The sequence below is a fragment of the Chenopodium quinoa genome, unplaced genomic scaffold (assembly GCF_001683475.1).
Source record: "Chenopodium quinoa cultivar QQ74 unplaced genomic scaffold, ASM168347v1, whole genome shotgun sequence".
Lineage (NCBI taxonomy): Eukaryota > Viridiplantae > Streptophyta > Magnoliopsida > Caryophyllales > Amaranthaceae > Chenopodium > Chenopodium quinoa.
In genome coordinates, this window is record NW_018744502.1 from 6944641 (window position 1) to 6960105 (window position 15465).

The following is a 15465-nucleotide window of genomic DNA, read 5'->3' on the forward strand; positions in this document are numbered from 1 at the left end:
CGAAAATCCTGGTGACGCCACTGTCAGCATGCACCTCATTACCCAAACTATATTCAACTTGATTTTCGAAAGTCACCTCAACAAAATCATAATCTACGGCAACATTCATGGGTACTATTTTTTCTGGTATAATGTTGGATGATGTCGGATCAAGAAACGGAAAAACATCCTCGAAAAATTTAACATCTCGCGACACAAAAAATTCTTTCGATTCAAGATCAATTAAATTCCAACCTTTCTTCCCAAAGGGATAACCCACAAACACACACTTACGACTCCGGCTGGAAAATTTGTCTCCCTTAGTTTTTTTATTATGGGCAAAACAAAGACACCCAAATGTACGAATAGTAGAGTAAGAGGGAGGAGTGCCAAATAAAATTTCGTAGGGGGTTTTATTTTGTAAAAGAGGAGATGGAGTACGATTCATTAAATGGGCAGCAGCTAAAACACTCTCCCCCCAAAAATAAATCGGCAAATTAGCCTGAAAGCGTAAAGCCCTCCCTACATTGAGAATGTGTTTATGTTTCCTCTCTACCCTACCATTTTGTTGCGGGGTTCCAACACACGAGGTATGAAATAATATGCCGGTTGCATTAAAAAACTCACGCAAACAATTAAATTCTACGCCATTATCACTTTGAACAATTTTAATTGTTTGAGAGAACTGTCTATCAACCATTGCCACAAAAGACATAAACATACGAAACACCTCAGTTTTATCAATAAGCAGATATATCCAAACAGCACGTGAAAAATCATCCACAATTGTCAAGAAATAACGAGCACCACAAGACAATGCATGCCTATAAGAACCCCACAAATCACAATGTATTTTTTCAAAAATTCTAGTAGTTTTATTCTCACTAATTGGAAAACTATCTCTAGGGTGCTTAGCACGAAAACAAACTTCACATTCTTTATGTAAATGACCCTTACTATTTTGAACGGGAGAGAGAAGCTTAACAACTTTTTCCGAAGGATGACCCAAACGCTTGTGCCACAGTTCTAGCAATTCAGACGACTCAGAAGTAGCCACATGTTGCACGGAAGCCCTTCCTTCGAAGTAAAATAGTCCATCTCGCCTAACACTCATTCCAATAAGCTCCCTCGACTGGTCCTGTATAGCACACATATTTGAGTTAAATTGGACAGTATAATTTGTATCATCAATTAATTGTGATACCGAAATTAAATTGCAACGTAAATCAGGGACAAATAGCACATGAGTAAGAATGATTTTTGATGATAATCGAACCGAGCCTTCCTTTGTGGAACAAACAGTTTTGCCATTCGGAAGACAAACCGGGCAATTAGAGATGGGTCGAGTACCAAAAAGCCACTTGTCACAACAAGTTACATGTCTAGAAGCACCGGTATCCACTATCCACAATGCATTATCAAACTCACCATTCAAACGGTCATCGGGAACTTTTGTGTAACCAATAAACCCGGCAATTGCCTTCCATTGATCCGCGGTGAACGTTTGCGAAGAAGTGGCAACAATATCCGCATTGGTTGACTGAGATGTAGACCCTGCAGCAGTTGCATTGGCTCAAGGCTGCCCACGACCCTTGGTCCTTGGCTTCCCCCGCTTCGAAGGATTTGGCCACCACTCCGGAAAGCCCTTCAATTCAAAGCAACCCGAGGCGAGATGCCCATTTTTCTTGCAGTAAGAACAGAGCATAGAAGCCCTGTCAGGTTTGTCATCGGAAGCATCTTGTTTCGGCTTCCCTTGATTCGTTCAGAGAGCGAAACCCACCACATCAGGTGTTTGTTTGTCTAGAACTTGGGCGGATGTGCAAATTCGTTCGTCTTGCGTGACCAATTGATATGCCCAATCTAGAGTAGGCAAAGGTTCTTGGGACAGAATGTTGGTGCGTGTTGAAGCATAAAAATCGGTGCACAACCCCATCAAAAACTCATGAAGGCGAGCAGTATCCCGACGCTTCTCATGCTCGATGCCTGTTGTACAGTTAACACAGCAAGAGCATGTGATAAGAGGTTCGTGGTTGTTCAATTCTTCCCACAACGCTGTCAATTTTCCGAAATACGAAGCCACGGACATAGCCTTTGACTGCTCACATCGTGCAATTGAGGACTTTAATTGTTGAATCCTCGGGCCATTAACAACTGCAAAACGCATCTTTAGAGTGTCCCATAATCGTTTCGCATCCTTGTACTTCAAAAGAGTGCTCTTCACCTCGGGGTCTATGGTGTTCATCAGCCATGAAATTAACATGGCATGAATTGTGTTCCAATCCGTTTGAGTACACGGAGAGGAAGGAGTGGTGATGGTTCCATCAAGAAAGACAAATTTCCGACGTTCCTCCAAGTCTCCAACGCGGTTTGTATATCCCCTGCCCATTCATCATAATTTTTGCCACAAAGTCTGGTCGGAGTAATGAAGTCACCAGGTCTGTCATGCGAACCTAGATAATACGGGGAAGTAATGTCTATTCGCGGTGGTGGAGGCAGTGGTGTATCATCACCAGCCATGGTGTCGAGTGTTTATGGTTCCTGTTTCGTTGTTTTTTTTTTAATGATTAAATTACCTTGCGACTGATACCATGTCAAAGTAATTAGAGCTCAAAGCTTGACAGCTTCTCATTGATTTCATATCATATAAATAGAGTACATCGTTTCCTAAGATAACATCACAAGATATTCTACATATTTATCTTGAGTCAATTAAGCCTATAATTAAGGAAACAATAATATATGATAAGTAAAGATATTCTCCTAATCTTTCCTTAAAAAATTTTGAAAGGAAATAAAAGGTTAAGATTCTTCAAGTATTAATTGTACCGTTATATGTGTTTTATTTCTTCAAAAATTCTCAAATTCATATCATTTTTGGAGATAAATTTAATTGTTTTTAGATGCACCCTTATGATTAGGTTGCATATAACATAACCCTAAATTAAAATTTTATATTAAATATATATATTAGATTGTTAATTAAGGGTAAATATATGTAAATAATTAGTTAAGGTGAATATGTAGAAAAGAAAATTAATATAAAATTTTAATTTATTTTATTTAAGGTAATTAGTTAAGGTAAATTAATATATAGAAAAGAAAATATGTAAACAAAAAGGATTTAATTGTTTTTAGATGCACCCTTATGATCGAGTTGCATTACTTGAAGATAACTTTGCTCTAAAAAAATCTGTTTACGTATTTTTCCTGCTATCATCAACCGCTAAAGTTGTGACATAAGACCAAATAGTATTCGTCAACACCAAATAGCTTGATGTATATGCTACCTAATAATGTTAATTGATAGAGTGTATAAACCGATTATGGGTTTCAGTCAACAGATTAATTTTTTTTTTTTGTTGAGTTGGTCTTTTAACATGACAACCTTAAAAGACGCTTAGATGAAAATTGAACGAGGAATTAGTTTGAATTTGATTTCTTTGTGTAATAAGAGTTCTCCTTGACTTTGACTTTTCAAGGTAAATGTCTTAAACAGCTACAACTATGTATAAATAATTAAATATCATTAATTTTATGCACCAATTGCCAGGACAATCGCCCTTTGAATTTTTTGTTTAGTAATTTAATTACATCTACTAGCTTAGTTGCAAGCAAGAACGAAGGCAAATCGTTATGCACGATTTATGTCATGTTGAGCATGAGTTCTTAATACTTGACATTCTTTTATCTATTTATATATACACCATTAATTATTTATTAATTACCACTTGAAGACATCCTTTATATTTAGCTCCTTCAATGGATGATTATTTTATGAACTAAAATTTTATACTTCCTCTGTTTCTTTATAGTTGCAACAGTACACACACTTTATCACGATATTTAAAAAGAGGATCTCACATATGTTATAATACACTTAAAATAGAGTTAAGAGGTTGTTAGGAGTATAATGAAGTGGGTCATAAGCTTTAAATAAAGATAATAGTACAATCTTCAACATAAAACCTTCTTTCTATAGTGTGTTGCAACTATTGTCACATTTTCATTTTAGAACAGTGTTACAACAATAATAAAAAAAAACATAGGATATATATATATATTCGAAGTATATAACTAATTACATTGACCATTATTTTTGTAGCCATAAAATATAGTTTAATACAATTCATACGGATTATGGAGTATATAAGAAAAATACTGTACGAAAAGTTCTTGAACAAAACATCACATTAATTTCTCTGTTATTCCTAAAGGCTAAACCTCTTGTTTCATTTTGTAACAAAATGCAGCAACGAGATATTCCACGACCTCACGGAAACGATGTCGTGGGCGGCGGTGCTAGAGTGAGGCTGGAAGACATCGAAGGCGGTGCTAGAGTGAGGCCGGAACAATCCCAGGGAGGTGCTAGAATGAGGCCGGAACAATCCGAGGACAGTGCTAGTGTGAGGCCGGAACAATCCGAGGGCAGTGCTAGAGTGAGGCCGGAACAAGTAAACACCGTGTCGTCGGGAGCTTCGAATTCAGATGGGCAGAAGTTATTGAAGGGTGAACGGTTGAAGCTATGGGGTTTCATTTTTAGGATATGTGCTATGGTCGTTTCTTTCCTCTCTTCTGTTCTTATGGTTTCCGTCTCTGACTTTCATGTATTTCCAGGGTTAAGGTATACTAACTTGTTTCTTACGTCAAACTTCTAGCAATACTACACTCATTTACTTCTCCCTCCGTTTTTTAAGTGCCCCATAATGACATATTACGTATGCCGATGCAAAATTTTAAGCAATAATATCCTTAATTATCATTTAACTATAAATTAAAGTGTCTTTACAATTGTTAATGAATACCAGGGCGGTCTTAACTTTAGGAGCCATCATTCTTAAAATGGTCATTATATATTTTCAACTGGTTTGACTGGTTAATAATAACACATGTCTTGTTTTCGTTAGGTTAGTTACAAAAAGTTAATCCTCTACCACTTAATCACGTACCCCTTCCCTGTATATCATCTTCATTTTTTTTTAACCGACCACTAAAAACTCAACACGTGATCACATGTTAATTAATTTACTCGATCAAAATAAGTTTGGGAAATATACTAAGAAGAAACCCTCTAAAGTTGAGATCACCAGGAGTTAATTAATTGTTGTGGTGATATTTCAAAGAAAAATGTTCATAGTTAGGACTAGCAGCGTCGATTTTCCGAAATTTCTCCCCTTGTATTTCTTTTGCTTTTTAGTTGATTTTTTTTTTTTTTTCGTTTAAACTCTTTTATTCCTATCATTTTAAATAATCTTGACATACATAGACACCTAAATAATACAAAGTAGTTTTTATTGATTTGAATTCACTTGAAAAATGGTTCACACTACTAATTTGAAGTACATGTCTCATATGAGGTCTACATATATTTTCCGACACAGTTTGAAAAATCGGTTGGTTCACCACAAATTTGGAGTGCATATCTCGTATCAGATCTATGTATATATATTTTGATTTTTTTTTTTTTTTTTTTTTTTTTGTTTTGCGACACAGTTATGTGCTAGGTATAGCTATTATTGTGGTGGTGTATACAACAGTGCAAGTTGGGATAAAGGGTCACGAACTTCGCACCAAAGAGGATGTGATTCCACCCAAGGCTGCAATTTGGATCGACTTTTGTGGGGATCAGGTCAACATTACTCCATGTTTTACTCTTTTGCAATTGTATTTGTCTATCACAATAACTTATTGTACCGTATCTATCACAATATCTTCTATTGGTCCTTGATTTTTTGACATCTAGTATGATAGGTTTACATACTTGTCACTCTATAATTCGTCCAAATATATACTACGTATATTTTTCAATTATATAATTTTTTTATAATATATTTCTCTTTTCCTCTTTTGTTTTCCATTCCCCTCTCCCTCCATTAATTTCTGACCACCGAGCCACCTTTTCTCCCTCCACCATGCCACCGAGTCACCTCCTCCCAAAAAATCAGCCACCCCCCATTCACGACTAGCCATCCAATCTCCACTCCTCCCCCCTTTAACATTTCTATCTCGCTCCTTTTAATTTTCAATTCCCTAAAATCGGCCACCCCTACCCGCCGAGCCACCTTAACCTATGGCTGGAAAACCACCACCAACCCCCTCAACCCACCGCCAGTGACCTTAGAGCAACTCCAATGGCAAGCTAATTGTCAAATTAGCTTGCCATGCCACCTAAGATTGCAAAGTTATTATTCCTTCTAGCTAATTCATACCACAATGGTTAGGCTAATTAATATTTAGATTTTTCAGCTTTATTTTTTAAATAATTAGTATTTTATTAGAGACAATAAATTTCTAAGATAATTAGCTTAGCAAAGCTAATTTGCTTGGCATTAGCTTGACCAAGCTAATTATTAAATATACTCCAATGGTTGGGCTATTAGCTTGAAAATTATTAAAATTGCAAGCTAGTCCTTGAAAGCAACCATTGGAGTTGCTCTTATAACGCAGCACCCACAAGCGACCATGCACCCCCCTCAACCCACCACCACTACTATCAACTTCATATATTCCTCTCAATCCACCACCATCTATCAATTCAAACCACACAAGCAACAACATCCCCCTTAATCCTCTATCATCAGCAATCCTGATAAACGGGTCTGGGCCGCACCCGTCACAAGTATCCATTTTACATGACCAAGGAGGTTTCACCTCAAAACCATATGGCAATAAAGAGAGTAGCCCCTTAGCCTTATGAAGTGGACACAACTTTCTTATTATTACTTCAATGTGGGATGCACTTTCCAACACTTTCTACACTCTTTAATGTAGGACAACACACCACTCACATGTGAGTTTTCTCATAGGCTCAACAGATTCACACCAATGAAACTACCCCAACCCTCGAAATCCCTCCCCAACCACTTAAAATCCCAAATTGAACCTACCCACCCTTGAATACCTCCACCACCCCAAACATAGAAAAAAAAAAGTAATTCGGGTGTTTTTTTTTTGGGAGGGGGGGGGGGGTGGATTTGAGTAGGTGTGGTGGTCATGGGATGGTTGCATTGAGGTGGGTAATAAGGTGGTCGGGAAGGGGAGACAAGGAAAAGAAGCTAGATAGGGAAAGGGTGGTGGCTAGAGGGGAGGTGCATGGAGAGAAAGGGAGGAAAGAGAAGGTGGGTTGAATTGCTATGGAGAGGATGAGAGAGAATGTAAGAGAATGGAAAAAAATAAAATAAAATCTAAAACTTACTTAACATACGGGTAACCGACCACAAGGGACTAGTAGAGAGTGAATGATCAAGTAATAAAGGTGTAGGATCATTAGATATAATAATCAAAAGGTAGGATTATTAACAACTACAGACAAAATAAATGTGGGATTATTATAATCAATTTTCTCTAAATAAACTATGTAAAAAAAAGTGGGTATAAGTGGGGATGAGAGAGAATCTAACAAATTTTAAAGTATGATATAGGGATGTGATATAGGGGGACTATTAATGGGGTAGATAATAGTAAAACATTGTTTTAATTTTCAAAAATAGAAATGGAATACTTTTTAAATTACGGCCTAAAATGAAAAGTGAAGACTAATTAAAATACCGGGGAATTATTTTTATGTTATAATATACTAAGTACATATAGAGTATAAATTTGAGCCACTCCACCCTAGTGAGAACAATGCTCACCTCAAACGTAGATTACTGGTTTATAACTTTTGTCTTAAATATCAATAAATGGACAAGTAATCATTTTTTGCTTGGTAATTATGAATTGCAGTTTTTGGCGTACGTGTTATTTTCATCAAGTTCAACAGGGGCAACATTGTCCATCATTCTCAGCAGTGGAGTTTACATGACTGTAGGCCTACAACTTGTGGCAGCATCCGTCAGCATGTCTGTTTTGACATGTATTTTTCTAGCATTTGCGGCACTCATATCTTCATATTGTTTATTCGCTAACATATAAATGTAATCTCCTATACTTGTATGAACTTTATAAGCATTATCTTAATTACTCTTCTGTATGTTAACTAATTTTATGTACTTTAATTTATAAGCATTTACTTCCTATGTTCCAAATTAGATGATATAGTTTGACTTTGTACTATGCACTATTCACATAAATGGTTTTGACTCGTTTTATGATTTTATATTGAGAAAAAGTATAGACAAGTAGGTTTTTTTTAGATTAATCGCTATGCAATATGTATGAGCATGAGTTGTTAATGCTTGACATTCTATTGTTCATTTAAATATACACCATAATATAATAAATTCAACGAACTAACAACCTTACAAATAAATAAATAGATTATACCACACTATGTACAATATAATTGTCAAAGAATTCTAGATATATCGTACCTTCACAATTAAGCTTTATAAATTAATCAAGTCTACATTTAAAGTCGTCCGTAATCATCAAGATTTACATATTTACCACTATTCACGTGCTTAGATACTTAAAGACAGCCTTTTTGCACCATTAATTGATGATTAGTCAATGAATTTCATAGCTTAGTTTCATTGACAATAATTTTATTATGTGTTAACCATATAAAATAGTTGAATACATACAATATATACTTAGTACTATATAAGAAAAATAGTGTACGTAGAATTGCTTGAACATAATATCACATTTCTCTCCAAACCACTTGTTTTATTTTTGTACAAAATGCAACAACAACCAGAGAAAGAAGCGGCTGGAACCCTTCCACGGCCTCCGGGAAATGACGTCGAGGGCGGAGCTAGAGTGAGGCCGGAAGCAAACACCGGGCCGGCGGGATCTTCAGATGGGAAGAAAATGAAGGGTGATCGGCTAAAGTTATGGGCATTCATTTTTAGGGCATGTGCTTTGGCCGTTTCTCTACTCTCTTTCATTCTTATGGTTGCTGTCACTGACTTCTATTTATATTCAGGGTTCAGGTATTTTAACTTGTTTCTCAAGTCAAACTTTTAGTACGTACTGCTATAGTCATTTATTTGTGCTTCAGAGTGGGGAGTTAGTTCAATTCTCTTAATTACCTTCCTCTATACTCTCATGCCTTAACTTATATATATATATAGCTTTGCGTCTTGTATGTGGTTGGTCACACCATGTGGCCACTTTAAAAAGAACAAAGTAACCCCTATAACATTGATCGGGTAACCCTATAATATTGACCGAGTAATTCTCATCATAACATTAACACTGTCAAATTAAGTAACCCCTGTAAAATTGAACAAGTGACCCCTATAACACTGACGAAGTAACCCTCATGATAGATGAGCACACCGTGTGGCCAGCCACATATAAGACTTTGTGCAAGATATATAGTTGATCTTGATCACATGTATACCACGTATTATACTATATATGGTGTTGATGGATATGAAACCTATTTTTAATTTTGTGTTGCAGTTATGTGCTTGGAATAGCTATTATTGTGATGGTATATACAGCCGTGCAAGTTGGGATAAAAGGGCATGAACTTCGCACCAAAAAAGATGTGATTTCACCCAAGATTGCAATTTGGATTGACTTTTGTGGAGATCAGGTCAATATTATCCTTTTTCTTTTTCTTTTGCAGAATTAATAATCACAAACACAATTTTGTTATTTCTTTAAAAGATCATTTAATATTGAAGTAGAAAAATTGAGGTAATTTGAGTATTGTATTCATAATAAGCACATTGCTTCCTACAAAATAACAAATTCATACCATGTCGAAACTATAATTTAACTAAAAATGTGATACTATTATATTACTAATTTACAATTGAAGTACTTCGTATTATGTGGCAATAAGGTAGCTATGTATTTGTTATAAATTTGTCATGATATACAAATTAAGTATATAATATTTAGACCTTCCTAGCAAATATTTGTTGATAAAACATTGTTAGGTGTAGTAATTTTTGTTTAATGTTTATAATGGATGGCTATTTATATTTGGTTTGGTAATTTTGCAGTTTTTAGCATACATGATATTTTCATCAGGATCAGCAGGGGCAACAATGTCCATCTCATTAAGCAATGATTTTTACACAAACTCAGGCTTACAACTTGTGGCAGCATCCGTTAGCATGTCTGTTTTGGCATTTATTTTTTTGGCACCTGCGGCACTCTTATCTTCGTATCGTTTATTCGCTAATCTTTAAACTCGTTCATAACTCTTTCTCAACTAAATAAGAAAATATTGATCGATCAAGGTTTTACATCAATGGTTATTTCATGCTTTCATTAATCATTATATCTTCGAATTGTGCTTTTCCATTTGTTCTAATTAATTTTTTTAAATAGAAAACATGTTTTTCTTTGTAGGGTTGATCAATCTGTAACTTTTATGTGCCTATGTTATACTACGTACAATTATTGTCTACTTTATTCGCAGCTTCGTCTATTGCTTTCATATATAGTAGTATATATATACTCACTTGACCCACTTTAACAAATTACTTGACCTCGATTAATATTATATTATGCATTAATAGTACGAAGTTTCATACCACAATAAAAGTAGTTATGGTTAAAATATAACCTCTTTATTCCCTTATATGTTCATAATTAAGGTGCATGGATAGTTAAGCGTATAATTTACGTTACTAACCAAATTTGATAACATGGTTATGACGGATACATTTACAATTACAATCAACGATACACGTTAGATAATGATCACATACAACACTTTCTATTTATTATTCTTGAATATATACTGCTTAATAAAGAATAATATTAACGTGAATCTTTGTTTCCTACAAAGAGGAACACATATATACATAACCAACATTACTACTTTCTTCGTTTCACAATTTACGAAACAAGAACATCATCCTGAAACGGAGAGAGTACCTTGCTAAACATATTTTTTACCAGCAATACCTCTTAAATAGATATGCGAGATGTAAAACTTAACTCTCTTTAATTCATGGGTCTCGCATAATATATAGGTAAGACAGTAAGATGTGCCACTTAACTCTAGCTCTAGATATTACTCTTTCAAATTGGCAACCTCACTGGATTTGTACCTGCTGTAGTCTTGTACTCCGTAGTTTGTTAAAAACAGAATTTCATATATATATATATATATATATATATATATATATATATATATATATATATATATATATATATATATATATATATATATATAGAGAGAGAGAGAGAGAGAGAGAGAGAGAGAGAGAGAGAGAGAGAGAGAGAGAGAGAGAGAGGTCTGTAACAAATGTGTTACATTCAAGTGGGAAGAATACACAATTACTTCTATTTTCAAAATTGATTTGCATAATTATAAACTAAACTGCTCAAATTAAGAAGCTTCAGTAGGTGTTGCAGTTGAGTCACTTGAGCATTTCCAAACTGACAACAAACCGGTTCCATCACCAGAGAAGAAAAGCCCTCCAGGGCCGATCTCAATAGCCCTGACTTCTTGTTTCGCAAATATCTTGCCTCTCTCAGCAAAGCTGCAGCAATGGCACCCAGAAATTGTGAGCAATAAGCAAGGTATCACTTGGAATGAAAAATAAAATAAAAAATCAATCTAGTGTAGATACTCACGATGGCAGGTCATATAGACGAACAGTGTTGTCATTGCACGAGGAAAGCAAAATTGGTTTATTTGCTGGATCATGCATACCACGCAAACAGAGAATACCCTGCAAGGAAGATGCAGTTGGGTAAGATGTTTGTTGACAGAATCATCAAAAGTAAAATGAAACAAATGAGGGGCAACTCTAAAATTGAATTGTTAAGTTAATTATTAGACACATCAGAAAACATGCAGAAAATTGTCTAGAGACGACTTACATGCTTCTCCTTGTGTTCATAAGTGACCTCTAGTTCTCCTGCTTCAGTGGCAGCCCAAACCTGCATATTGAAAGGTGTACAGAATTGCTTAGAATGCAAAGAAAAAAACTTAAAATGCTACAAGAACTGTCATATTTACAGATTACTTTACTAAAACCTAAGAGCTAGAGTGAAGTATATCCTCTACCTTTAATGTCTGGTCCAAAGAGCAGGAAAGCAGAAATTGCTCCCAACAAAGCACGGACATCACAACCTCAGAGTGCTTAGAGAGGGTGTGGATGCATTGCATAGTCTCCAGGTCCCAAACCTTTACTGTGTTATCCATTGAACCAGAATAAAGTCTTTTAGCCCCATAAATCAATGAAACCACGGCTAGAGTATGACCCTTCAGTGGTGCTACAGCTTCAAACATAGTAGCTTCAGAATTAGATTTCCACACCAATATTGAGCCATCCTACAATACAGAACCAACTAAATCAGTAAAACACGAATAACAGGAATTTAATAGATAGACAGCTGCAAACAGAAGAAAATGAACCCAAATTAAAGTCCCGAGTTTAAAGCAGATAAGTATTTACATTAACTCCGGCAAAGAGCAATCCATCTACTGCAACCATAGCATATACTTGTCCAGCTGGTCCACTTAAAGTAAATTCAGCATTCATCTGAATGTTCCAAACCTAAAACAATACCAAATAAAACCAGAACAAATCAGTTATGGATCGACAACTCAGTTCAAAACAAAGATAAAGAAAGCCACATAATTTGAGACCATCACAATGTTTCATCAAATTACCTTGATAGCATCAGTTAAACCAGCAAGCACCCATGGTCCTTCACTTATCAGACATTCAACCGGAACACCCATATCAACAACACCTATACACTGCATTGACCAAAATAATCAAATGGTTTAATGATCTATCCTCGCCCTAAACTAAGTCATAAGTACACTGTATATATGTTTAGTATAGAGAAAGAATTGATGATATCTACCTCACCAGTATGGCAATTCCAAGCTCTAACAGTCCCATCTTTACTAGAGCTGAAAAGCTTATCAGAGCCTGATGGAAGAGTAATTCCAGTGATAGCCTAAGAAATTTCATGTGAGCAAAATCAGAAAACTGATAGTCAGAACAAATACAAAGTTGATACACATTAATAATCGAGCAATTTTCAGGTTATATACCTTCTTATGCCCCTGAAGTTGAGCCACCAAGGAAAATCCATCACCATAACACCAAGAATGCAAGTTTTTGCACTTATCACCATAAACACAGCTATCTTTTATCCAATACTCGCATATTATAGTACGCGGGGCACTCTTAACATGTCCATTTGTAGCATTAGAAGCAGCCTGACATGAATGATCATTTTTCCCAATCTTTGCAGGATCACTTTGGGCAACCTCGTTCTTAGAGGACATATTCTGTTTCCTTTTAACCTCATCAGTGCTATCTTCATTCTGTCTCTTACAACTAACATTCAACGGCTTTTTTGGCTCATGGGACTCTTTAAAACTAGAGCGATTCAGTTTCAAAACGCGCTTGATGGGTGCAGGAGTGACCTCTGGGTGCAAATAACGACACGATTTCTTTCTGCAGTTTCCAGCCAACCAAAACTTGCAGACTTTGTTATTGGAAGGAGCAGTGGCAGGTTGACGGTGCCAGCTGAATAAAGCCCTGTTCTGTCTCTGTGAGACTCTTCTTGTGATCGTTTCCATCATTCTAAACAACAAAATACATAAACATGACTAATCGCGCGCAACTATAATCCGTTTCAGCAACTATAAAGGTGCGTCTTTGATATGAATTCCCCTCTTCTGATGATATAGAGAGTAACAGCAAAAACCCTTGTCCAAGAAATCAACCGAAACCACCAGCAATTTCTCAGCAAATTGAATAAAACCCGAAACGATCCGAATTTCACATTCGACACAATACAAGCATATTGTATCAACAATTCTCTTCTGGGTGTGTTATCAATCGAACAAATCTATACAATACATCTTATAAATTGATCGATCCACCAATCAGAGATGCAATATCAGATCTTGTAACCAACCAATGATTCGTATCCAAAACCAAGTAACAATAATCGAATAAAATCAAAAACCCCCTTTTTGCAATTGAAACAATAGAACCCTAGAAATTAAAACTAAAAATCTAAACATGGAAGTAGCCATAAAAATCCCCAATAACGTAACCCTAGAAATCGATACCCTAGATACAGCCAGAACCAAAACCAGAAATCAAAATTCAGCATCGAAATTGTCGTAATCGCAGAGAACAATCCCATAATCGTAAACCCTAATTTAAAGAATACAGCAGAAGAAATACGAGTAATAAGCGAGTTATTGCGATTGTAAAGTTAGCAAACCTGAAAAACCACGATTTGAAGGGATTGATCGATTGGTAATTATGAGAAAAGGGACTGATCGATTGATGATTATGAGAAAAATTGAATTGAGAATTTTAAGGATGTTAGTTTTGCGATCACAGGTTAGAGTGAGAAAGACGGTGAAACAGATGTTATTCTCAGCAAAAGAATGACCCATTTGCATTAAAACACCCACTAATTTGCTACAATATTTGTGCAAAATTAGCTTCCCCATATAAAAATTTGATTTTCCATGTTACTTTATTACTTTCTCTCTGTTTTTTTTTACAAATCCCATGTAAATTTATCTTTCCAATATACTTTTACTTCTTTTTACTAAACTTCCTTAATACCCGCGTAATCAACCCAAATGAGTCGTTCTTTTTGGACGGAGGGAGTATTCCTTTTCCTTGATTGCAAAGATTTAGGGTTGGGTCAAAGGGTCAACCTAAACAAGGGATTGGTGTTAAACGATATTTTTAAGTGAATTAAAGGAAAATTTACAAATTGTAGTCATTAAAAACTTGTATTTAGTAAATTGCAGTCATTTAAAAAATAAATTGCAAATTGCAGCCAAAAGTTGTTATAAATTGTAAATTGCAGCCAAAAGTTGTTATAAATTGTAAATTGCAGCCTAATTCAATTTTTTCATTGATTTGCGTGTTGAAAAATGCCCGTTTAAGGTTTTAGGGGTCATTTAGTCCTTAAAGATCCAAATTTAGCTCAGAATTGGCAAAAAATAACGTAAGTGTCTCGTTGTGCGTAACAAAAATGTATAGATTTGTGGACAATTATTTTTTTCCTAGTAAAAATGAGGCACTTACGTTAATTTTTTGCCAATTTCTAGCTCAATTTGAGCCCTTAAGAGCTAAAATAGCCTCTAAAACCTTAACAGAACATTTTTCGACACTCAAACCGATGAATAAATTGAAGTGGGTTGCAATTTATAATATATAACAACTTTTGGGTTGCAATTTGCAATTTTTTTTAAATGACTGCAATTTACAAAATACAAGTTTTAAATAGCTGCAATTTGCAAATTTAAGAAGAAGTTAGGGTTTGGGTTTTTTTTAATAAGGAAAGGTAAACAAGAAGTTAGGATAGTCTACTTTTAAGACGACTATACCTTTACGGCTTTACTTATCAGAATAAATAAATAAATAAATAAAAGAAAATTTACTATATATGAACGGATCGTTATCTTGGTGAGCTTGCATAAAATGGCCCAAAGAAGAAACATAGTATGCTGCTCTATTACCCTCTCTTTAAATGTGGCTTGAATCAACATAGGTTAAATTTTGAATCAGCTCCTAGATGTTTTGCATCAATAGATGAATTTTCCACGGACATTGAGCCTTTCCTTGTAAAATA

The 15465-nt window shown here is 35.3% G+C and overlaps 3 protein-coding genes across 3 annotated transcripts; 2 read left to right on the top strand and 1 right to left on the bottom strand.

Annotated features, from left to right (window-relative positions):
* Window positions 1-4179: 4179 nt before the first annotated feature.
* LOC110698205 (CASP-like protein 4B3) lies at window positions 4180-7994 on the top strand. Its single transcript, XM_021875605.1, has 3 exons — window positions 4180-4600; window positions 5470-5605; window positions 7702-7994. Exons 1-3 carry the CDS (start codon window positions 4224-4226, stop codon window positions 7888-7890), a joined length of 702 nt encoding a protein of 233 aa, XP_021731297.1. The 5' UTR covers window positions 4180-4223; the 3' UTR covers window positions 7891-7994.
* A 559-nt stretch (window positions 7995-8553) lies between these two features.
* LOC110698206 (CASP-like protein 4B1) lies at window positions 8554-10267 on the top strand. Its single transcript, XM_021875606.1, has 3 exons — window positions 8554-8852; window positions 9328-9463; window positions 9879-10267. Exons 1-3 carry the CDS (start codon window positions 8602-8604, stop codon window positions 10065-10067), a joined length of 576 nt encoding a protein of 191 aa, XP_021731298.1. The 5' UTR covers window positions 8554-8601; the 3' UTR covers window positions 10068-10267.
* An 851-nt stretch (window positions 10268-11118) lies between these two features.
* On the bottom strand, window positions 11119-14244 carry LOC110698104 (zinc finger CCCH domain-containing protein 48-like). The gene is made up of 8 exons (XM_021875506.1): window positions 12905-14244; window positions 12712-12807; window positions 12512-12601; window positions 12294-12395; window positions 11903-12169; window positions 11716-11775; window positions 11467-11564; window positions 11119-11372 (listed from the first exon to the last, which is right to left on the bottom strand). Exons 1-8 carry the CDS (start codon window positions 13439-13441, stop codon window positions 11219-11221), a joined length of 1404 nt encoding a protein of 467 aa, XP_021731198.1. The 5' UTR covers window positions 13442-14244; the 3' UTR covers window positions 11119-11218.
* Window positions 14245-15465: the final 1221 nt, after the last annotated feature.